This window comes from Sphaerodactylus townsendi, linkage group LG07 (genome assembly GCF_021028975.2).
Source record: "Sphaerodactylus townsendi isolate TG3544 linkage group LG07, MPM_Stown_v2.3, whole genome shotgun sequence".
In the NCBI taxonomy this organism is placed as follows: domain Eukaryota; kingdom Metazoa; phylum Chordata; class Lepidosauria; order Squamata; family Sphaerodactylidae; genus Sphaerodactylus; species Sphaerodactylus townsendi.
This window is the reverse complement of record NC_059431.1, coordinates 101,215,632-101,239,881: the sequence shown is the minus strand read 5'-3', so window position 1 is coordinate 101,239,881 and position 24,250 is coordinate 101,215,632. Positions and strand designations below refer to the sequence as shown.

The 24,250-nt window shown below is 42.9% G+C and overlaps 1 protein-coding gene across 2 annotated transcripts in view; it reads right to left on the bottom strand.

Moving 5' to 3' along the window:
* PAX5 (paired box 5) overlaps window positions 1-24,250 on the bottom strand; it is a 279,887-nt gene that overhangs the window by 112,490 nt on the left and 143,147 nt on the right. For both annotated transcript variants that reach the window (XM_048502545.1, XM_048502546.1), the window contains exon 6: window positions 19,401-19,530. In XM_048502545.1, the coding sequence (XP_048358502.1) occupies window positions 19,401-19,530 (130 nt within the window). The remainder of the gene's footprint in view (window positions 1-19,400; window positions 19,531-24,250) is intronic.

Sequence of the window (24,250 nt, the reverse complement as noted above, 5' to 3'; positions counted from 1 at the left end):
ACTAATGCCCATTCGTACATCATCGTACAGATCAGTATCAAAGTCCACTATTATCCAGAAGCCTCAAAAGAAATAGCTGGCATATTTGCATGATGCAACACATTTCAAATCAGAGCAGCCAACAATATTTGGATTGAAATTTAAAAAAAAACCCTAAAAATGAATTAAAAGTTCCAGGGCATTTGTAGAGTGGAAAATTAAACTTCTCTAAATGTCACAGCATTAAATTTGATCCCCTTTAGCCCACATAAGTTTAAAAGATAGCTGCCTCCCGGAAGGAAGTTATCCCATCTAGGGTACCTGTTTACCATCCACTCTTGCACAGCGAGAGAAGATGGTTTGAAAAGGTTGCAAACAGGGGAATTGTTACAAAAGGGGTTTCATAAAAACCATTTTCAGGCTGGAAATAAAATGTTTCCAAAACCAAATGGGGGGGGGGGCGGAGGAATGGTGCAGATTCTGAAGAACTCCTCAGAGGAAACATTTCATTTCCCATCTGGAAACATTTTAAAAGTTGTGCTGCTGTTTTCCACACCTCCATGCCCTGGCTCAACTCCCCCCCCCCCCAGCACCATTTTTCCCCATCCCTGAGCTGATCTTTTGCCCTGGCCTCTTTATTTTCCTACGCAGTGGCATAGGAGGTTAAGAGCTCGTGTATCTAATCTGGAGGAACCGGGTTTGATTCCCAGCTCTGCTGCCTGAGCTGTGGAGACTTATCTGGGGAATTCAGATTAGCCTGTACACTCCCACACTCGCCAGCTGGGTGATCTTGGGCTAGTCACAGCTTCTCGGAGCTCTCTCAGCCCCACCTACCTCACAGGGTGTTTGTTGTGAGGGGGGAAGGGCAAGGAGATTGTCAGCCCCTTTGAGTCTCCTGCAGGAGAGAAAGGGGGGATATAAATCCAAACTCTCTTCTTCTTCTTCTTCTTCCTCCCCCTTGCATTTTCTCTTATGCGTGGGCAAATTGACTCAAGAGTAAACCCACAATTACACAAAGCAGCAATTTTCTTCCTGCAGTTTCTTTTACACACTTCATTTACTCATGAATAAAAGTAGCCCCGCAATTAGTACAGAGAAGCTAAGACTCTATGAAACATTGTTTCTATGAACAGCCAAAAAAAAAAGATTTTAAAAAACCCTCACAGCTCCAAGAAATGTTTGGTGGGGATGAACGTGGACAAATATTGTGGCAAAGGTGGGGATCAAAAACATTTGGTAAACATTTTAGGTGATTCGTGTAGAAAGGGCCTTCTCCTATATTGGACTCATTCCACTCAATTACGGTTGCCAACCTCCAGGTCACACCTGGAGATCCCCTGCTATTACAATTGATATCCAGAGAACTAAGATCAGTCCACCTGGAGAAAATGGCTGCTTTGGGGGGTGGACTCTATGGCAGTGTTTCCCAACCGTTTCGACATCACGGTACCCTTGACCTCACTCTTCATCTCTCATGGTACCCCTGCCACCCCCCCTTCCCCTCCCAGTGCCCCTGCTTGCTACCCCCACCCCCACCTTCCCCTCCCAGGGTGAAGGGAAGCACTGGGGAGGGGGGTTCGGGAATTGGCTGCTGACATTGCGGCAGGCCCTGCCTCCTGGGCCAGCTCCATGTCCTTGCTGGCGCCGGCAGGAGACACCACAAAAGTGAGGGGGGCAGTAGCGTTGCCGCAGCACCCCAGGGTACCACAGAACCCTGGTTGGGAATCACTGCTCTATGGTATTATACCCTGTTGAGATGCCGCCTCTCTCCAAACCCAACCCTCCCCAGGCTCCACCCCCAAAAAACTCTTTTAAGTATTTCCTAATCCAAGGCTGGCAATTCAGTGCATCCTGATGTTTATGATGTGTGGGACAACTGATTTTGTTGTTAGGGATGTCATGAGAGGAAAAGAAAAGAAGGGGAAAAGAAAGTTGTCACCATGAAGTGAAAAAAGTTTTAAAGTTACAAAAATAATAATGGGCATCTTACAATTTTAAAAGAATATAGCAATAATAGAATTAATAGAATTATCCCCCAACAGCTTCTATAAAAATATTTCCTATAATATTATCCGGGGCTATTTCATTTTATTCTCAATGTGATCTAACCAATCCATGTGCGTCCTCCCCCTCCACTCAATAACTGACTTCAAACTGAAATTCAGGGTGATTCAACTCATATTTGATTAATTTGTGTATTTATTTAATATATTTTGCTATCCAAAGATAAACAACAAGATTGTTTCTGTCTGTTTTCTATTCTTCTCTTTGTGTGTTTTTCTTACCGTCACGTTACATTTTCAATTTGACACAAAAAGTAGTTAGCTGTCTTGGATCATCATCCAAAAATGGGTCATAAAAGGCAGGGCAAAGAAGGTGCCCTCGCTAAAAGAAAAATAGCCCTTTCATAGCTCCTTTGGCATCAATCCCAGAAGGGTTGAAGGGGGCAGAGCACTATCTGTTAGTTAAACTTTTTTCTTCTTCTCTTTTCATCATGACTGGAATGAAGATGAGGTAAAGTGAGAAAAGCAGTTACCATGATATAGAACAAACCTATTCATGAAATCCATGAGGGCTTCAGGGTAAAAGGTATATACTCTAGCAGATGGGATAAGTGGTTTTACAATTAATGATCATATTCTATTAAAAAAACTGTGTTTTGTTTTGATGTCATAACAAGAGATTCCTTCCTGCATTCTATTAGAAGACCTGCACTAAACAATTTGAAAGGCTTTGCTTGTACTAAACTGTCTAGTAGCAGAGTCCTCCAGGATTTATCTGTTAAGAGGTGATTAACATCCTTTAATTCTGATAATAAAAAAGATTAAGGGGGTTGAGTTGGTTCTTTGAGCTATTAACGAGCAAACCATACCAAACACCTATAGAAACTTTTTTTATTGAGATGAGAAAATATTCTTTTTATTAAGACAAAAAGGCATAAAAAGTGAACCCTACCATTAATGTGAAGAGAAATTATAAAATTACAACAGTTCCGATCGTTGCTTAATCATACTATAGCATGCAATAATATTAAAAGCAAATCAGGGTCCAGCTTTCATCTCATTGCTTCTTCTTCTTTTTCCCATCAAGACACAGCTGGCCCATGGTGACTCCATCAGGTTTTCAAAATGACAGAAGATCAGAGATAGTTTGCCATTCCCTGCCTCTACATCACAAGCCTGATACTCACTGGAGGTCTCCCATCCAAATACTTTCCAGGGTTGAAGTTGAAAGTGTGTTACTGCCCCAAGGTGACCCAGCAAATTTCTATGGCAGAGTAGCTATTTGAACCTGGGTTACCCAGATCCAAGTCCAGGGGTGGCCAACCTATGGCGCTCCAGATGTTCATGGACTACAATTGGCCATGCTGGTAAGGGCTGTCGGGAATTGTAGTCCATGAACATCTGAAGTGCCATAGGCTGGCCACCCCTGTCCTAGTCTAACAACTTAACTACTACACCACTGTTCGAGGCTTTTAGGGATTATCAAAAGGCCCATCTCACCTATTCTTCTGAAACTTCCATCCAGAGAAATTTGATTTGTTTATCAAGGAGTGCAAATTCATAGGAAAATACCAATCTCATCCTTCTATAAATCTGTTCTATCATAATCACGTGGTTGTTGCCTAGATAACTGATTGGTTCATAACTAAATATGACATAATCAGCATAAGTACAAACGAACCAATCAGCATTGGCATATGAGTTACATCTGACATAGCAAAATAAGGCCAATTTCACCCTTAACCTCTATTAAAAACAATTAAACTAACTTTTCTATAACTGTTTCAATTAACCGTCCAAGATGAAAGCAGCTCGAAGCAAACAAGTTCATTGACAGTTGACAAGTGCTTGAACTCTCAGTTAACTTGCAAACTCAGCAAGAAAACAAGGAGACTCAAAGAAGCTTACAATCTCCTTACAAGTTTGGATAATCTTGTTTTTTGAAATATACATTACAACCCAACATGCATGTAATGGCATGTGCATCCTATTGGAAATCCTGTCATTATAAAAACTGAGAGGAGCCATTCAGTGCTAGAGTTGCTAACTTCAGGGTGGGGAAATTCCTGGAGATTTGGGGGTGGAGCTTGGGGAACATGGAATTTAGGAAGGAAGCTCATCAGGTATCTGATACCATAATTTCTGCCCTGCAAAGATGCTATTTTTTACAGGGAAATTGATCTCAGTTGTAATTCCAGATGATTATCAGGCTCCACTTGGAGGTTAGCAACCCTTTGAACATTTCCTACAGTCACATCATGTCACTAAATCGCTGGTTAGACCCATCCAATGTGCCAGGCACCTGGACACCACAACTGTCCCGCTGTTCCCAAGGGGGCTTCCCAGCAAAATGAGGGGGGCAAAAGTACAAAAAAAACCCCACTTCCCCACTGCCAGAAATCCCTAAAAGGTGGAGTAAGTCTAAAGCTTTGGCTGGCAGCACACTGGAGACAATAGCTAGCTAGAAGCCGATTAGTGTCGGCTCTTCCCCCAGTCACGCTCCCAAATCACCCTCCGCTACACCGGGGGCGCAGGGATGCTGGTACAGTGTTCAACACTGCATCCTACCACCATGGAGCACCACAGCAGCTGCCTCCTGGCTGATTCACTCCTCCACCAGGGCAAGTGCCCAGGGGAGGGCAATTTCACAGGTGCTGCCCTGCACCACTCCCAACGGTGGATTCACCTCCCACACCCCTTTGGACGGGGCTGTTGGTGAATCAGGCTGTTCATTTTTGAACATCTTGATCATTATCTTCAACCACATTTTCACTAGGCTAACATTAATGCCTCATTCTGGTCCATCCCCAGCCCCCACCATAACTACAATCACATTATAATTTCAGATATTTCCAGAGAATACATAAAACCAATTTCAGCATAGGAATGTAAAACTCTGGAACTGGATGAGAAGTGGAGATGTAAGAGTATTGCAAGAAACATAATGAACACATAACAAAAAAATTGGAAACCATTTTGTTTTTGCAAAGCTTTCTTTCTTCATTTCTACTCGATTTTTTTCTATCATGACATCTGAAGAGTTGCACTATTAATTCTGGGCACCCACATAGTCTTTCGACTTGCTAGATTCAAGTCCAGTAGTAACAAAATTTTCAAATTATAAGCTCTCGCAAGTCAATGCTCCCTTAGTCAAATATGTCAGAATTGACTCTTCACCAGAATTGACTCTCAAAAGTTTATAACCAGTAAATTTTGTTGGTCTTTAATGTGCTACTGGACTCAAATCTAACTGTTTTATCTATAATTGTATTTTACCATTGTTCATTCATATAAACAAGGAAGAGTAACACCTAGCATAGGCGTAGCTATAGGGGGACAGGGGTGCACCATACACCGAGTGCTCGCCAGTGGAGGTGGAAAATCGCCCCGCCTCGCCGCCTCCACCTTGCCAGGCCTGGCCCCACCCCACCAGCCTGGTCCATTTTCAGCCGGCAGAAACGGTTTTCAGGTGGCAGGAAAAAAATGGGTCGGGAAGGGTGGGCCAAGAGGGGGGCATGGCCTGGGAACCATTTTGACCCAACTCCATTTTCTCCCCCTACACCCCTGACTTCTAATGAGGCGATAAACCTGTGTCTGAGCTTTATTACCAGACTGCAAGTATGGCTTCATGTGATGGAATGCTCCTCCTTAACATAATAAAACACAACCTATTCACACAGAAAGCTAGCAAATCAGAGGGAATTATTATAGCCCAGCCCACTAACTATCAAAGTGCAGGGATTTTCTTTGTAGTGAGGAGAATTCAATAATGTGAGCGACTCCTTTCTGCAGTCTGAAGTGGTGCAAACCAGAAGAGGCAGTTAGCTTGCTTCATTGAGAACTAGACTTTGATTTAAGGATGAGTCAACATAGGCCATTTATACAGGCACTAGTTATATCATGGCTGTTTGCTTCACAGTGGGTTTTTCTTGCATTTTTTGTTTGTTTACACAGGGAGTCTCCCCCTACAGTGTATCCCTAGCCAAGCTGATCTGCCATTTTGCCCACCCACCACTTTCTTGTTCTCACCATGCAACCTCCATCTGCCTTCTGCTTCTCTGTGTGGCCCATCTTTGGCCTAGTGTTACTTTGCTAAACCATGTAAATTTCATTTCAATTTCACTAGGTCTGTAGCTCTATAGTGTTAAAATTAAAAAAGAGCCCTTCTAATTGTTTTGAAATGGTGGCCCGAAGAGTAGGAGAAACTGCTGTTGTTTGTGTGGAGGAAGGTGGAGAGGAGGGGGAAAAACAGAGAAAGCTTATGCAAAGTGATGTCCTTCACTTTCCCTGTGAAGGGAGAGAAAAAGTCACAGATTTTAACAGATTTTGTAAATGGCACAGAATCTCTGAGAGTGTGGTAAGTGTCAAAGAGGGGGAAACATGGACGTATCCAAGAATCAAGACCAAAAGGAATGTATGCTCAATGTGAAAGAAACTACGGGTATGTAAATATAAGACACTAACAATGCACCGGGAGGGTCAAGATGTCCTCTTGCCTACTAAGAGAAGGACCTTCTCGGTGAGTAACCAATGGACCGTTCTCTTCGAGTCGGAGGACATCTTCATGGGACCTCCCAAAGCAGAGTCCCTAATCAGGGTGGGCTACCGTTAAGTGTCTATAATGTGTTTGAGGACTCTCCTACCAAAGACTGTTTCAGCAGCCCCCCAGGCATGCAGCTTATAGTGGCTGATGGATATGACAAGTACAGACCAAATCTAGAAGAAAGGAAGGACAGATTGGACACACAGATCACCAACAGACCGAAGAGTGGAGACCAAAGAATTCCATGTGCTCCCTGTTGAGGCAGGAAAAATACTGGCCAAAACGGACACCTGAGCACGACAGGAAGTGACGGAATTCTTTTCCTGCCTCCCTGAGTTCGGGCGGAAATCACCCATGAAGATGTCCTCTGCCTCCAATAGAATGTATGCTCAATGTGAAGGAGACTACAGGTATGTAAATAGCAGAGGGGTAACTGTGTAATGTATAGTGTGACAGACCACTCACAAGTTTATTACAGCAGTGACAGTGATGCCTGTGTGTATCTTGATGATGTATTCCTCCACTGCTCACAATGTGGGGATTCAAAGCAACCTCTTTCATGAAAAGGCCTCCTCACTGGCAGCTCCTGCCCCTGCCATGGCTCTATGGGCAGTGACAGTAGGGATGGAATAACTGTTGCTCTTATGGTGCAACTTCACCTCTGCACAAACTCAGAAGTAAAATAATCTCACTGGGCCAAAGCTCCAGAATTCTACTAAAACTCAATGGTGGATTCTAGAGCATCACCCCAACTTGATGATGTCTCGTCCAACACTTTACATTTCCCCATCCCCTTGAACCTCTCACCCTAGCAACCCAGGGAAGAGAGTGAGCATACCTTGGTAATGTTTGTAACCTTCCTTAATAGGTAGAAGAGGGGGGGGGAGAATACTTTAATGATTGAACCAGATGCATTATCTTCTCAGACACTGGGATCTATAGGACAATATAGTATAGCATTTTAGGACAGAATTAGCTCATTCGTTTTCACTGAGAAAATTTTCAACCAATGAAACTGAAAGGCACTAGGTTGACAACAGAGAAAAGAAAATCCTCTATACAAAATATATAACTACTGTAACCTCAATGTTCCTCCACAGTGCCGAAACAAAACAAACAAGAGCTTCAACATCTATTGTTTTACTCTCAGATACCTTTTATAGACTTCAACTGTTCTTGGCATCCACATTATCAACCAATTATTTGATTTTTTTTAAAAATGGCTACTCTCCATGACCCCAGAAAGCAAGAAAAGCTAATGTGATATTCACAAGTCAAGGAAACATACACTGAGCACATAATTTAACATGCTGACAATCTTCAGAGCAATTATTTAGTGGATATCAGACCTAAGTTGCTAATTTAGCCCTTTGACCAAAAAAACTATCAAATCTCCCTAGACACCAAGGGGCAAGAAGCCACTAATAAAAAAAAGACATCAGGAAGCAGAGAAATAGCACAGGAAACAATGGCTTACGATGCATTGATGGATGCCTTTTTATGATTTATATAACCCTTATTTTTCCTTTAAGTACTCAATAAATTGTTGTTAAAAGTATATGCTGCAGGTACCATTTCTACCCAGGGTTTTTAAATCTGGTCTTTTAAAATCTGCTTCTAATCTGAAGACTTTCACAGGAGCATTGTTTTAGGTTGTTAAGTGTTTTGTGCTGTTTTTATGCTGGGTGTTGTTGCTTTTTTATTGGCTAGGTTTGTTATGGTTTGGCAATTTAAATTATTTTAATTTTGGTTTTGTTGCTATATCTTGTTTTATTTTGTGAGCAAATATCTGGAAAGGCAGCATATACATTTTCTAAACAACTAAATATATATATAAAGAATTTCCATTACTTTTTATTTGTTGTTTTGGTGTCTTATTTTATTCATGACTGCTGATTGTTTTACATGTGTTTATGCTTTGATAGTAAACTACTTTGAACACAATTTTAGAACAATTTTCTTTTCAATGCCATTAAACTTAAAATATCATTGGATTAACTTGGCAAAAACCTAGTACACAAGTGAGACCAGACACAGAACATAATAAAAAAACCAAGTAGAAAACTGTTGCTCCAGAAGGGGGGATTATCCGAAATATTTCTATGAGCTTAGCCTGTTAAGCACCATCGTGTGGGAGGGTTACCAGTTTCCTACTCAGCAACTCCATCTGTTGAATTATGCCACAAAGAAGTATTGAGATTCTGCATGATCCAAGCTAATAAAATGTTGACAGCCAGCTGGTAGAATGCAGGTGGAATAAGAGTCAAAAGAAGTGGTATGGCCAATGGTAGTTCATGGCAGTCTTGGATCAAAACAGAAAGGTCTGTGGGGCTGGTTTAGGCATAATAGATGGGATTGCAATCCTATCTCCTTTTTTCAGCACTACATTCCTGCTGTCTGAATCATGCCTTACAATTCAAACTTAAGCAGAATTGCATCCTTCCAAGCCCATTGACTTCCACATTGACTTCCACAGATGTAGGAGCAGCAGTGGCATAGTGATTAAGAGCAGGTGCACTCTAATCTGGAGGAACTGGGTTTGATCCCCAGCTCTGCCACTTGAGCTGTGGAGGCTTATCTGGGGAATTCAGATTAGCCTGTGCACTCCCACACACACCAGCTGGGTGACCTTGGGCTAGTCACAGTTCTTCTGAGCTCTCTCAGCCCCACCTATCACACAGGGTGTTTGCTGTGAGGGGGGAAGGGCAAGGAGATTGTAAGCCCCATTGAGTCTCCTACAGGAGAGAACAAGGGGATATAAATCCAAACTCTTCTTTTTCTTCTTCTTAATGCTTGCAGGGGATGATGGGGACTGTAGTCCGTAACATCTGGAGGGCCATGAATTTGACACCTGTGCTCTAAAGGGACAAATTTATAAAAATACAGCTGAGGCCATAGCACCATTATTACTAATATATATGGTTCTTCAGACAGTAAGATGAATGAAATTATGTGAGATTTGTAAATAAAAACATATAATATTGAACAGTTGCTGAACCCACAAAATTAAAAGTTTTTTTTTTTTGCTATAACACAAAATTCCCGATTATCCAGTTAAAGGTCAAGGTCATGCAAGTACTGGGTCGTTACCATATGGTGATGTCACATCAGCAGGCTTACTAGGCAGACTATGTTAACAGGGTGATTTGCCATTGCCTTCTTCAGTTGTCTACACTTTACCTCCAGCAAGCTGGGGACTCATTTTATCAGCTTCCAAAGGATGGAAGGCTTGAGCAGGAGACCTGAAACTGACTTCTGCCAGGATCAAACTCAGGCCCTTTCCACACCGCGGAAAGGGTGCCCCTGCGCTGGCAGGAATTCTGCCAATGGAGGGGTGGGGGCCGTTCGCACGGGAGCGTGCGAGCGGCCCCCGCAGAGGCCGGCGCGGGAGAGGTGGCTCTGCACGGAGCCGTCTCTTCCCCATCCCCCCCCCCACTCACCTCGTCGCCTTTGTTGCCCTGCTGGACTCCTAAGACCCGCCCACGCTGCCCTCTGACCTCCAGGGGTTGGAGGAAAGCGCGGGAGGGTCTCAGCAGTCCAGTAGAGCGACGAAGGCGACGAGGTGAGTGGGAGAGGGACGGGGAAAACAGCATGTTCCCGGGGGTGCCGTTCGAACCACGCCGGCGGAAACGCGCTGTTTTCTAAAAACCTCCCTCCAGGAAGGAGGTTTTTGGAGGCGGCCTGATGACGCCCTGGGGGTGGTGGAGGGGAGCCAGGTCGGCGCTGCTACATTTTAGCAGCGCTGCCTGTGCAAACGGCTCCCTGGGGACGGCGTTTTTGCCATCCCCAGGGCGCTGTATATGGCCCGTGCGGAAAGGGCCTCAGATTGTAAGCAGAGCTTTGACTGGAGGACTGCAGTTGACCACAGAGTTCCCAACACTGGATAAAAATGACACAAAAAATGGATACTTAACTGTGGTGTATCAAAATGAACTTCATGCTATGGCTCGTTGGAAAGGCAAAAGAATAAGCTGCAATTGTCTAATAAACTTCAAGTGACTATCTGGATTAGGTAAAGTTTTGTAAGCTGTAAACCATATAAAAATGTGAGGGAAAGTGCTTGGGCCAAGGAACTTGGTCCCAACTCTTCAAAAGCAGTAACACTTAGTTGGGTCATAACCTCGAATGAAATGCCAGGAATTTGTTTAGATTCTTCTCTGCCTCCATTTCTTCATGCATTATTCCTTCTAACTGTTAAAGCCATACTCCTTCTTCAAATTACATCTTAATCCCACACTTTCTCCAAGGAACTCAAGGCAACATTCATAAGTCTAGGCTCCTACATTTTATCTATTAACAACCTGCAAGGTAAGTGAAACTGAGATAACAGTGAGTGGTTCAAGGTCATCCAGCAGGCTGACAAGGGATTTGAACCCATGACTGAGTAGGGATTTGAAGTCAGGTCCTCTCTGGTCCAACGCTTTAAACACCACATGGTTTCTCAGCAATTTGATCTGCGAATTCCTTTTAGACTTGCCTTATTTTATTACCTATATTTGTCCTCTTTTTTCTCTCTCCACTGGATACAGCCTTCATTACATTTGTGACAAGGATACATATGAATTGTTTACATATACCTCCTATTTAAAGTACTAATACACACCTTGCAAGGTAATTCATTAGGGTTATCCTGATAAATGTTATTTGTATTGCTCATGTAATACAGGAAGCACTCATGTATATAGAAAGCAGTACATGATTTTTTCCCCCCTCAGAACATTGTACGTCGGTATCTGGTCACCAAATGTGAGTGGCACCAGAGGGTCCTTCCAAAACCCATAAATGAAGCTATCCATCTTTTAACTAAAACATGCAGTTTATCACTAAAAACAGCCTCCCTACCAGAAAACTAACACCAGTTTTTAAAAGTGATCCAGGGGGATCTAAGACATTAATATTATAATACTAACCATCAGGGCATATGTATATATACTTGTTCAAAGACCTTCTTAGCAATCCTGACAGATGTCCACTGAAGTAGCATTAACACGCAGAGCACGTGCTGCTATATGAGAGCGAGCTAATACATTTTAGGTGGGTGCGTTGCCCTTACTGTACTCAGTTTAAAACAAAGCAGGGAATGAAATATGCTAAGTGACAAGGTCTTCCTCACAAAACCCGCAGAAGGGAATCCAACATGACTGACATTCAGCAAATTTCTCCCCACCTCCCAGCATGACATTTTTCAAGGGGACTTGGCTTCTAGCTTCCTGCTCGTTCTTCTTTTCTCCATGCCTTTAAACAGAAACTCCCCAAACTCTGAAAATCATCCTGATGGCGGAAAGCACAAAATTTAGCTGAGAAACTTTTTCACAGGACAGCACGCAAACATGCAGTCCCACTACTCATACTGAAAAGCAGTACGCTGCAGTACAGGAAAAGCTATATCAGAGATTTCCACAGCATATTGTTTAGCAAATTGGCTCTTAGCCACACATACAGCCAAGACACTGAACCTAGAATAACAGACTAGGGAGAAGAGTTAGGGGAGGAATTTTCAGCCTATGGCTCCAGAGTCCAATGTGGAGCATATGGAGTTTAAAAAGATGACTCTTTTTTTTAAAAAAAGGAAAGGAAATATTGAAACGAGGGTGTTCTGTGAGGTGCTGGAATAACCAGCATGTGAAGGGAACTGCAGGCAAAAAAATTTATGGGACCAAAGGACATCTTGGAAATACTTTGCAGAAAGAGGAAAACATACAGGTCAACAGCAGTCAGTAATTCTGAGTGCAAACAATGCATAGATTTATGTCAGTGCATGAAAACAATCCTGTGTATATCACATAACGGTGATATGGAGATCTCATAATAAAGGACTTTCAACAACCACTCTTTGGGTTGAAGAAACTGTATGGATTATATTCCCACATATCTGTAAAGTCAAATTCTATATTTTAGTGATGCAAATGAGATTCCTTATGCTGGCTTTTTTTTTTAATCCCTCCCTCGGAATTATGGTGCAGTTTGGTTCATTAAAGGTTGCAGAGCCCCTGTGCTAGGGAAAAGAGGGATTTTTCAAATCTGCAAACACTCCTGAAAAGAGCAGCTCCTACATCGGACCATCTGTTATAAAAAACACACTCGAAGCTGCCTTGAAAGCGCTTTTTTATGCGATGGGAAAGTGTGTGAGATATCGTTTGCATCCATGTCCACGGAAACGAAATGTTCTCGTCCAGCTCCCTTTTGCTAAGTCGCTCAGCCCTCTCATCCGTTTCTAGGGACTGAGAACACAACGTGAGTTCTCCGGCCAGCTGCAGCCGCAGCCGCCTGTGGATTTGTCAACCTGCCCTCCGCGCCTTATTGGAGAGGCGAGCAAAAGTGTCAGTTCCAGGGGCCACTTTGTCCTCTCAAAGTGATCCTCGGACCAAGCTGAAGTCAGCACAGTCGGAGCAGAGAAAATGCATCTGCAGGTAATTAGTAACAATCAGAGGCTGTTCAGGAAGTGCTGACGACGGCAGTAATGAGCTGGGCACATGTCATTGGCTTGCAAATGGAGAGCACGCTTATGAACCGTGGCAGCAGGCAGTAAGAGCAAGAGGGGTTTTTTTAACTTAATATTTAATGTGGCATAAAAACGATGGAAAGAAATCAACTAGTTCTCTAATCAGATGTTCAGCCAGTGGTCCATAACCACAAGCAAGTTGGTGGATGAAGCAGTATAGGAAAGTGTCATCAAAATTTCCTTTTACCATTACTTAGGCCTATTTTTTTTATGGATGCCTGATGTGAATGCCAATGTCTAAACAGTACTTTTTCATTCAAATGATATTACCGACAGATCAGATCTGCAGATCTGCTAGGAAATGCAAACCCCACAGACTGACACCCCAGCTGCACGGAGGGATCTTTGACATTATTATTTCCTCAATGCTGCCTTTCCTACGGCAGGCCAAGGGTTTGAAAACAAGAACAATGAAACACTGTGGTCATAATTCTCTTATCTGCATGGTTCTCAGCCTATTTTGAATTGATTAAACTATTTTATGAGTTGGCTTAAGAACTCGGGACTCACAATACAAACTAGACGTAGGGTCAGTTTGTGAATGGAAGCCAAGCTCCGGCCCTAGACATTCTCATAAAAACTGCTGAAGCTTGAACTGCAGATCTGAGCCCTATCAAAAGAACCAGATTAGTTTTCTTGGCCACAATAAAACCCATTTCTCAAATTCTCTTCATCCCAGAATATGGGGGCTTTTAAGCATTCGGCACACTAATATCCTGCTTGTTGTTGAATTGTGGAGCTCTAAGGAATTTGCTGTTGTTTTTTAATTTTATTTTATTTTTATGAAACAGAATTGTATCGTGTATTCATGGATGCCATTTACAATTCATTAAAAACACACACACATACACGGTTTTTGGTCTCCCACACTGAACAAAGATGTTCAAACATGTAGGTTTATGCACAAATACAATATCCTTCAGAGTGAAAAAAACATATTCAGAGATGACCAGATTTCAGACTCGCACAATTGGATTCTGTTAAACATCTAGAGAAAGGCTAGGGGTCTTCAACCTTGTGTGGTCTAGTTGTTTTTTAACCTGTGTTCTCCTAAGTGCATTAAATTCAGAGTAACAACACCTACTTTTTATCTCTTGATATGGTATAGCAAATCCATATTAATGGATTCTTCATTAAAAATATGTGCCTTGCAAAATCAATCCAAGGTCCACTCAGCTGAGAACTTTTTGCAAGTATCAAAGCAACCAGTACATGCTTTATTTATAATATGATGGAAACTGCCCTGAGCCCATGAGGGGAAGGGGAGGCATACAAGTTAAATAAAATAAAATGATTTACTGGGAATTAGCCAGTAGTCTACTGGTAGATCCTAAAGTCTATCTTCTACCCACATTTGACGTAGAGTTTTGGAGGCTTGCTGACCTAATGCATAATACTACAGAAACGTGACTGTGAGTGGCTTAATTTATTCTGGCATCGTGGCATCTAGGAGTGTTGCTTTTCAACAGGCCCACAGAAAAAGGCATCCTTTCTTCTGGATGCTGTGATCCTATTCACACTTATCTGGGAATTATTTCTGTCTAGGACTGAGCTTTGAAGTAGACACAGGCACTCAATTCAGCACTCTGCAGGACTCTGAAGAGGAGGCACAGAAATATTCTAAATTAATAAATAAACATAGGCATCCCCACTATATGATAATGATTATACATGTGACTCTGAATCACTTCCTAGCTTTCCAAATAAAACATTTCCCCTCTTACTGAAAGCATTCTATGCAGTGAAGTATTTTTGTTTTATTTTTTAAAACATGATTAATTGCCAGCTGACCAGACCCCTTTTGCCACCCAGACAATCCTAGTCAATGGCAATTTTTTTTCAAATGGGCAAATGCTTAAATAAATCATATGCAAATGAGCTCTGACAGTTTTTTTATTCCCCTCTGAAAAGGTGGCCACCTTAATTCATTTGCCCTTTGGAGGTTTCTATTACTTTTTTTGTTAGGTGGAGTACCTACAACTGAGAATGACCCGCCAATTGAAGTAACAATAATACAGCATGTTGACTACTCACGAAAATTCATTTTAATAATTAGATCGACATAGTGATGGGTTACATTTGAGGAGGTGTGGTTTCTGTTTTCTTGACTGCAGCGCACATATCTCCTCTGAGCTGCAACGCACTCCTTCTATATTATTTATTCTTTTTTATTAGTATTATGGTTGCATCTTTTAATTAGCTCAAGCTGCATATTAATCAACTAAAGGCATAATCCGGAGGAAATTCTCCTATCCAAAGTTCACTGGGATGAATGTAAGGAGATCAAGAGCTCCCATTTATTCCAAAGAAGCTTGAAAAGGAGAAATTCCCTCTTAGGAATGATCAAAAGCTTTAACAGATTTTTTTTTTGGCATCAACAAATTTTAATCACCGTTACTGAGAGATGGAGCACTAGTAGCACTTTTTTTGCTTTTTTTTTAAATGGAAGATTGATGTTATTTGGGCTCTAGTGTTAAAAACTGGGGTAGAAATTAAATACAAAATAAAACATTGGATGGGTTTTATGTGTAGTAGGTTTGGTTTTTGGTGCTTGCTTTTTGGTACTTGCTTTTGGTGCTTGTGTTGTGATGGGTGTGGCCCTTATATCCTGTTTTTCCTTCACATGCTTGGAGGATTCAAGGGGTGGTGGCAGTCAGTTCATTGTTGCTCTGTTGAGCTGGTGAGGTTTTATTGTTGTGCCCTTTCAGGCAGTTTTTATTTGAGCCGTTTTGATCTAGTCGTTGAGATTTAAATGGAGTCCAGTTTAATAATGGTATGTTGGGGATTCGTTTTTTAAAACCTCAAATTTTAACTTAGTTGTAGGGCTTTAGTTTCTTCCTAATTAGGCATGCAGTAGGCATTAAGAATAGTCAAGTTCAAAAGTGTCTGTGCCAAATATTTAATTAGCATATAGTAAGGCTTTTCAGTGCCATCTCTGAGCTTCATAACAATTGTAGTTGGGTGGCCTTGGAAAACCAGTTCATCAGTTCGGGCTGCAGCTTGACTTGCAGAGGAGCTCTTCGTAATGTTTTTCTGGAACTGGGGAGCTTGTAGTGGAGGAGCCAGGACAAATTTTAGTGCAGTTGCCTTTCACTTTTTTTAAAAAAAAAATTTCATTCCATCTCCTTGATAGTTGCAAGTTAACCTTAGACAGGTTATCTAGAATAGCAGACACGTACCTGACCACACATGTCCCCAGGCACAAGCCTTCCAGTCACGTGGAGGGCACAGAATCGCCCCCACATGGTAGCAGCAGCCGCGGCCTGTGGCACGGCACCCAGTGGCTCCCTCCATGCCAGGGCCGCGCTTGCCGGCTTCAGGCCCGCCGCGGGTTTGCTGGCAGCCACAGTTGAAGCTGCCTTGACAGAGAGAGCTTCCAGGCACTGGCCAGGTTCTTGTGCCTGGTGGCTCCTTCTGTGCAGCAGCTGCCGGCAGACCTGCGGCAGGCCCGAAGCTGGCGAGTGTGACCCCTGCACAGCGGGAGCCGCGGGGCGCATGGACCCAGACAGCTCCCAGTGGCTCTTTCCATGAAGGCAGCAGCAACTGTGGCTGAAATACTACTCCTGAAATGCCACTCCTGCCCAGCTGGAGGAAAACCTCTCCAGGCAGGGGGTAGTGGTGGTGGCAGGGGCGGAACAATCAGGTCTTGCCACCGGGTGCCATTTTCTACATATATGCCTCTGGTCACTAGGTAAGTGTTCTTTAAACAAAACAAAACGGAAAATCCCACTTTGAAGCAAGGTCTGATTAAGTGAATTTTTACAAAACTATGGCCCATTTCACACAGCAAATGTATAATGGGTTGCAGTTGTGATAAAGGAGCCTGTTTTCCTGTTTTCCCATTTGCATGCATTCCATGCGGGCAGCGACTGGAGCCTACAGAAACAATCTGGCTTGCTGTCACACCTTCGCACGGAGATACTTCCCTCTCTTTAAAAAAATTCCAGTAATATATGCATACTACACAGGCATGCAGAAATGAACCCGCACAGCCATGCCAATGTCCCATGATATGACAAGCTGTATCTATGTAGCTACACAGATGAAAGCCACAAAGTAAATTTTTTTAAAAGGAAAAGGGCCCTCCTGCAATGGTAGGCAGATTCTCCCTGACCATTGGGTTGCAAGAGAAGGAAATAAAGCACCTCCTGCCTGGACTTTGCTTAGGAGCAGCTCCAACCCGGGACTTTTCAAAAGGATCAATTGTTTAGCGATTTTCAAAAACCTGGGTTAAAGGAGATAAAAAACGGGGCAGACTCATTGGCCCTTTCCTCACGGGCCAAAAACAGCACCCTGGGGATGGCAAAAACGCCATCCCCAGGGAGCTGTTCAACTCCGGAGCGGTCATGCAGGGCAGGGGGGCGTGTCCCCTGGCCTCAGCGACATGCCGGATGGTCACAGGGAAAGTAGGTCGATTGGGCGACGGCGCAGCGCGGCGCCATCTTCCCGGTAGTTTCTGGGACCATTTGTGCGAATGGTCCCAGGGGGTTAGGTCGGCGTCATGTACGCCGACCTGACCCCCAGCGTGGCCGTGCGGAAATGGCCCTAGGGATGGCAGGACCTGTGCGAAGTCCCCCCCCCAAAAAAAACGGGTTATATTGCGTCCTGCACCCGTGTTTCTTGGCCCATACGGAATAGGCCACAACCTTAGTTTTCTTGGGGGCGGGTTTTTAAGAAGTTTTCAGGGTCTCTCAGGTTGCAGTGCAGAACAGGTAGCTAGACACCACAAAAATCTCCCATTGAATACAACTGGAGGAAAAAAGTTTTCCTGCCCCACCCCATTGGAGTCAATGGGGGGAATTTTTCCCATGAGGTGCTCAGGCATGACAACAGCCCATTAAAGTCTATGGGAAATTTGGGAGGCTTGGGGGGCTGTTTTTTAAGACGTTGGAGACAAAATTTGCAGCATAGCTGCAGGTGACTGTCCTCAGAAGAACTGCCAGGTTTGGATAAGTTTTGGTCAGGGAATCCAATTTTATGGGGCCCCAAAAGAGGTGCCCTGATTTTCCATTGAAACAATTGAAAACTCCATTGGAAAACTCCATGCTGCAAATTTGCTGTCACCGTCTTGAAAAACAGTGCCACAGCTCCTCCCCGCCCACGCCTCTCAAAAATACCCCACAGACTTTAATGGAGCAAAAAATTTTTTTCACATATCTAGACAAAAGTGGGGGGGGGGCATTTACCCACCTTTTTTCAGCTTTTCCAAAAAAATTCAGGTCTAGGAAACCCAAACCCAATACATACATACATACATACATACATACATACATGCATACATACATACATACATACATACATACATACATGTCATATCCTTACCTTTGTGTGTTCCTCATGTCTCTCTGAATCTCTAACATAACCACTAGCCCCCAATTCCCTATGGCATTTAAAGAGAAAACCCCTTTAACCTCAAAAGGATTTTAGCTTTTCGTTACAAATAAATGCATTCTGGTAATGCTAAATGCAGACTTATGACATGAGTAAGAAAGAAAAGTTATTTATCCCCCTATTCATAAACGGAGCTATTCTTATTTCTTTATCTGCCTGGGACAGGCAAGTCTTGGCTCTGTCCTGCAGCTATTATCCTCCTCCAAATCCATGCAATGAAATGAACCGATATAACACATGGCTAATTAAATTGTCCTTATCTTCATCATTGCTCTGGATGCCTAACAAAAAAAGCATGGCAAATCTCCACAGTGTTTATAGTGTGTATTTAAGGCATATTGGTAGGAGAGAAAGGAGAACAGAGGCAAACTCTCCTGTTGCAATCAACCACACGTGCACAGAAGTCATTAATGTATACCGAATTCACAGCAGGACTTGAACTCAACAACTATTTTAGTTAATTGATTTATAATGTATATTTTCAACTCAAAGTGTCCAAGCAAGAACATCCAATCCAAACATCCAAACTAAAATAATAAGCACATGTTTACAAATGAACCACCAGAAACTCAATGGTAATTAAGAAATTAACCACTATTGCCACAAAGCAAGAGGAAAGTTCTTAAAAACAGGAAAATAATCTCCAGTTCACAGAAAGTATAGCCTGGCAGGTGTAGCTTAATACAGGTGTTCAACAATGTGAGCACAGCAATGCTTCATTTGTATATATGGTGACAGAGAAGAGAGTTGTTTTAACCAGTGTGAGAAAACCAGGAACACATGCAGGACAAGGTGTTCCCTAAGGTATAAGGCCCTTTAGGGACTTACATACTTTAGGGCCAAAGTTCAAATGTCAAAAGCAAAACAATTCCACAAGAATCGAAGTAACATGCTAACGAAGAAATAATCCATTGCCACAAGTACAACACAAACATCTCAATTTTTAATATACTCTCGGGTTACATTATCTGGCATTTCTTACCTGTCACAATAGGATATGACTGTGGTCCTGGGACACTGGCTCCTATATCTGTTGAAGCAGGGCTTGATAAATTGGCCTTCATATCATCTAATCCACCAGCTAATGATGCCATGGCTGAATATTCTGAAGACTGGGGGGTGGAGAAAAAAGATACAATTTAAGGCATCTTTGGGGTGTCGGCAACGTATGTCTAATGCATAATAAAACTAAGCTATCAGAGCCTCTTTTTAACCTTATAAAGCAAAGATGTAGATTTCTGCATTCATGTGCAGCAGGTTAGGGGAAGGTTTTCAACTAGGGTTGTCGACTGCCATGTGCAGACTGGAGATTTCTTGGAATTACAACTGATCTTTAGACAACAGAGGTCAGTTCCGCTGGAGAACATGTCTGCTCTGGAGGGTGCACTCTGTGGCATGATAACCAGCTGAGATCGCTCTCCTCCCTAAACTCTGGCTCCCCAAGTTCCACTCCCAAAATCTCCAGGGATTTCCAACTCAGTTGTAGCAACCCTATTTTCAACCTGCACTGGGCTCACTTGCCAACATGAATTCTGCAAGGCTCAAATTATCTAGCTTGCTGGATATATGTTGACTAACACAAGTTTTGTGAGAGCCAGTGTGGTGTAGTGGTTAAGATGTTGGAACAGGACCTGGGAAACCCAGGTACAAACCCTCACTCACATAATAAAGTGACCTGGATGGCCTTGGGCCAGTCACACACTCTCAGCCCTGACCCTGGCTAGTATCTGGAGGGGAGACCTCCAAGGAATACCAACCAGGGGCATGACACGGAGGCAGGCAGTGGCAAACCATTTCAGAAAATCTCTTGAAAACCCCATGGGATCATAGCCGTAAGTCAGTGTGAAGGCAAAAAATAAATAAACAAAATTCTGGGCTTCAAGAAATTTTGATGTTCCTTTCCTTCAGTCTCTCTCGATCTAAACCAGGGGCGTCCAACTCTGGTGTCCCAGATGTTCATGGACTACAATTCTCATCTGCCCCTGCCAACATTTGGGACCAATTGGGACTGATGGGAATCGTAGTCCAGAACATCTGGGGCACCAGAGTTGGACACACCTGATCTAAACACACAAGGTGTTTCCTAAAAAGTTAATACACAGTGCAAAAAAATTGTTGTATGACTCCACAAAACTAGGGCTCCAGAATATCATAAAGCAACATCCTTCAATAGTAACATTCAGCATAACAATAGAAATCTAAACTTCATGAGAATTTTATGTTCACCAATTATTTTGAAGTTTCTCTTCCTTTTAACCCTGTTTGCTTTTTTAATGCAGTGAATTCTTTATTCATAATGTGTTATATTTATCTATTCATTTATATGTTCATTTACTTGCTTAATTTATACTCCATCTTTCTACCTAAGGCTCCTTCCACACATGCAGAATAATGCACTTTCAAACTGCTTTCAGTGCTCTTTAAAGCTGTGCGGAATAGCAAAATCCACTTGCAAACAGTTGTGAAAGTGGTTTGAAAACACATTATTCTGCGTGTGCGGAAGGGGGCTAAGACTCAAGGCAGATTTTAGGAATTTAAAGCAGTGTAATCATACAGCATAAAACAACCAAGGAACAATGCAACAGGACAAGGATTACAGAATTAGAGAGCAATGCAGATGACAAACAAAAGCAAATGTATACTATAAACAATGCTGAATGTTGGTTACAAGGCAATGCAGCAAAAGCAAGCATCCTCTGTGCATGCGTGCGTGCGTGCGTGCGTGCGTGCGTGCGTGCGTGCGTGCGTGCCATCAAGATACTTCCAACTCATGGCAACCCTATGAATCAACGTCCTCCAAAATGCCCCATCAGTAACAGCCTCGCTCAGGTCTTGCAAACTGCAAGCTTCCCATCTCACGTTAGGATTTCTTTTTTGTTACCTGCTGTGGTCTTTTATTATGTATGTAATTTGTTTTTGCAGCAGTTTGTGTACCGGTGCTACAATAGACATGGACATTTTAAAAAAATGTCACTGTTTATTTTACATTCTGGCCATTTGCCCAATTTGTTGTGTGAAAGTCAGAATTTGGAGCTGGCTGCCAGACACATTACAAATAAAACTGACATTTTGAAGTAACACTCAGCATTATTACTTTCTCTTTTTCATGTACACTACAGGCACACAAAGCTGCCAGGTTCCTGAGCTCAGTTTCTCTGCTGGACAAGAGAATGCAGAGTGCATATATGTCTGCTTCCTGTGCAGCCAACACAACACCACTGTTCACAGCAACTTGGGAGCTGAAGCTGTGTAAGGCTGCTCTTCCACCTACTTTCCTATGTAACTCCCTCACCCCATCTTAGAACCCCCATCAATGGCTCAGCTTAATGAAAGCTTCCGCTTTCAGCTCTGTCAATGCTGGAGTTCAGTACATTCCAAGCACCAACCTATCTCAGGTTGTCCCTGATGACATCCAGGAATCAGATCTTTTACAAAGTCAATGGAAACATGGAGTTTCTGAGATTCATAGAACCAGTACCAATGAGTCATGTGGTCAGCACCTGAAGCCAGCAGGCCTTGACAGAGATTACATGCTACAAGAAGACTGGTTTGGATAGCACCTAGATGCGTGCTTTGGCTCTAGATCCAGGATAGGGTGTCCTCTGCACTTACAAAGCAATAACCTAAAATCCTTCCCAGGTCAGCCTCTCCTTTGAAAACAGGGTTGCCAACTTTGGGTTGGGAAATACCTGGAGTCTGATGAAGAACAGGTTTGGGAGGGAAGGGACTTCGTTGATATATAATGCCATAGAGCCATGGTGGCGAACCTTTGGCACTCCAGAGGTTATGGACTACAATTCCCATCAGCCCCTGCCAGCATGGCCAATTGGCAGGGGCTGATGGGAATTGTAGTCCATAACATATGGAGTGCCAAAGGTTCGCCACCACTGCCATAGAGTTTACCCTCTAAAGCAGCCGTTTATTCCAGGGGGACTGACCTCTCTCATCTAGAGATCAGTCATAATAGTGGGACATTTCCGAGCAGTATTTGGAGGTTGGCAACTCTATCTGCCCAAAGAAATGCTCAATTCTGCAACCTCTGTAAACTGTAGTAATTTGCAGGATTTCTCTTATTCTGTACAATTTATTCTGCATTTGCTTCATCCTGGGGGGAGGAGGAAAAAAGCAGCACTGATGAGAGAGTGCCAGGATTGTATAGCGGTTAAGAGCAGGTGGACTCTAATCTGGAGAACCAGGTTTGATTCTCCACTCTGCCATCTGAGCAGCGGACTCTTATCTGGTGAACCAGATTTGTTTCCCAGTTCTACACTCCTGCTGAGTGACCTTGGGCTAGTCACAGTTCCTCTCAGAACTCTCTCAGCCCCACCTACCTCACAGGGTGTCTGTTGTGTGCAGAGGAAGGGAAAGGAATTTGCAAGTCCCTTTGAGTCTCCTTACAGGACAGAAGTGGGTGGTGGTGGTGGTGGTATACAAATCCAAACTCTTCTTCTTCTTCCAGCATTCCCAATACTGGAAATCCTATTTAATGTTTCCTCAGATTCCAGAGATTTCACAAGGCACTGTCCATATAATTTATTATATCTGTATGATATATTAGAAACTCAAACCCTTTTTTGAAAAATGAAAGCTGAAATTCTTAGCACGCTAAATGCTATGGTCAGTTTAGATTGTCTGTGCCTCTAGAGAATCATAGCTAACAGCCTTGCAGCTATCTTCATTCTCTTTCTTCCTTGCTACATATCCTATTAATGCACTGTTATTCATTCTCCCACTTGCATCTTCTTGAGCATTCCAACATATTTCCACATCAGCTTTTGTCAACAAAGTAGTTGTTCCTTTCCAGCATACTCCGACATCCACTAGTTTCTCCTGCCTTTACCGCCGTTCTGCTTTACCATCCTCTGTTTTCCTGCCTCCAGCTCTGTCTTTAAGATTGTGAGCCCCCTTGTGGCCGGGAACGGTGACACAGCTAGGCTCTGCACAAAGCATTTACACTGTAGTGCCTGCAGGTTAGCCCAATCTCATCCGACTGACTCTGGCAAGTATTTGGATGGGAGACCTCCAAGGAGTACCACAATCATGACATGGAGGCAGGCAATGGCAAATCACCACTCAACATCTCTTGCCTTGAAAATCCCACTTGGCATTGCTATAAATCAGATATGACTTGATTGTTAAAATAAAAGTGCTTCCAAAACATATTTGACTAGACTACAACAGGCTAGGAAGGAAAAACAATGTGTATTGTAGACAGCAAATGCGAACAGAGGGACTTCTGAGCAGTGATGACTTTATCAAATGTTCTTCAAGGCTCTGAAGAAAAACACCATCTATCCACCACTTCTGACAAAAGACATGCAAAGGACATGCAAACATATGAAGCTGCCTTGCTGAACTATCAAGGGTCAGTATCGTCCACTCAGGCTGGCAGCAGGTCTCCAGGGACTCAGGTTGAAGTCTTTTACATCACCTATCACCTGATCCTTTTAACTGGAGATGCCAGGAATTGAACCTGGGGGCTCCTGTATGCACAGCAGATACTCTGGCACTGAGCAACAGCCCTTCTTTACTCTAATTTTGATGAGCAGCCTTAAACAATTAAATTGGGTTTGCGGCTTGATTCGTATTTTGACTGACTTTGTTTCCAAGCAAAATACCTAAAAGCAACCCTTTCTTACTAATAAACCTATTAGATCAAATCAATGCTCCATCCTAGTTCTGGAATTTGCATGCATTAGCTATGCTAGACACTTCACTGCTTATATTTCTCAAGCCCAGCCTTGGCTGGTGGGCTTCATGAGAGGTTGGACTAAATGTGTTTTTTTTGAAATCCCAGTCTTATTACATTGCTTATTAGATATCTCATCCTAT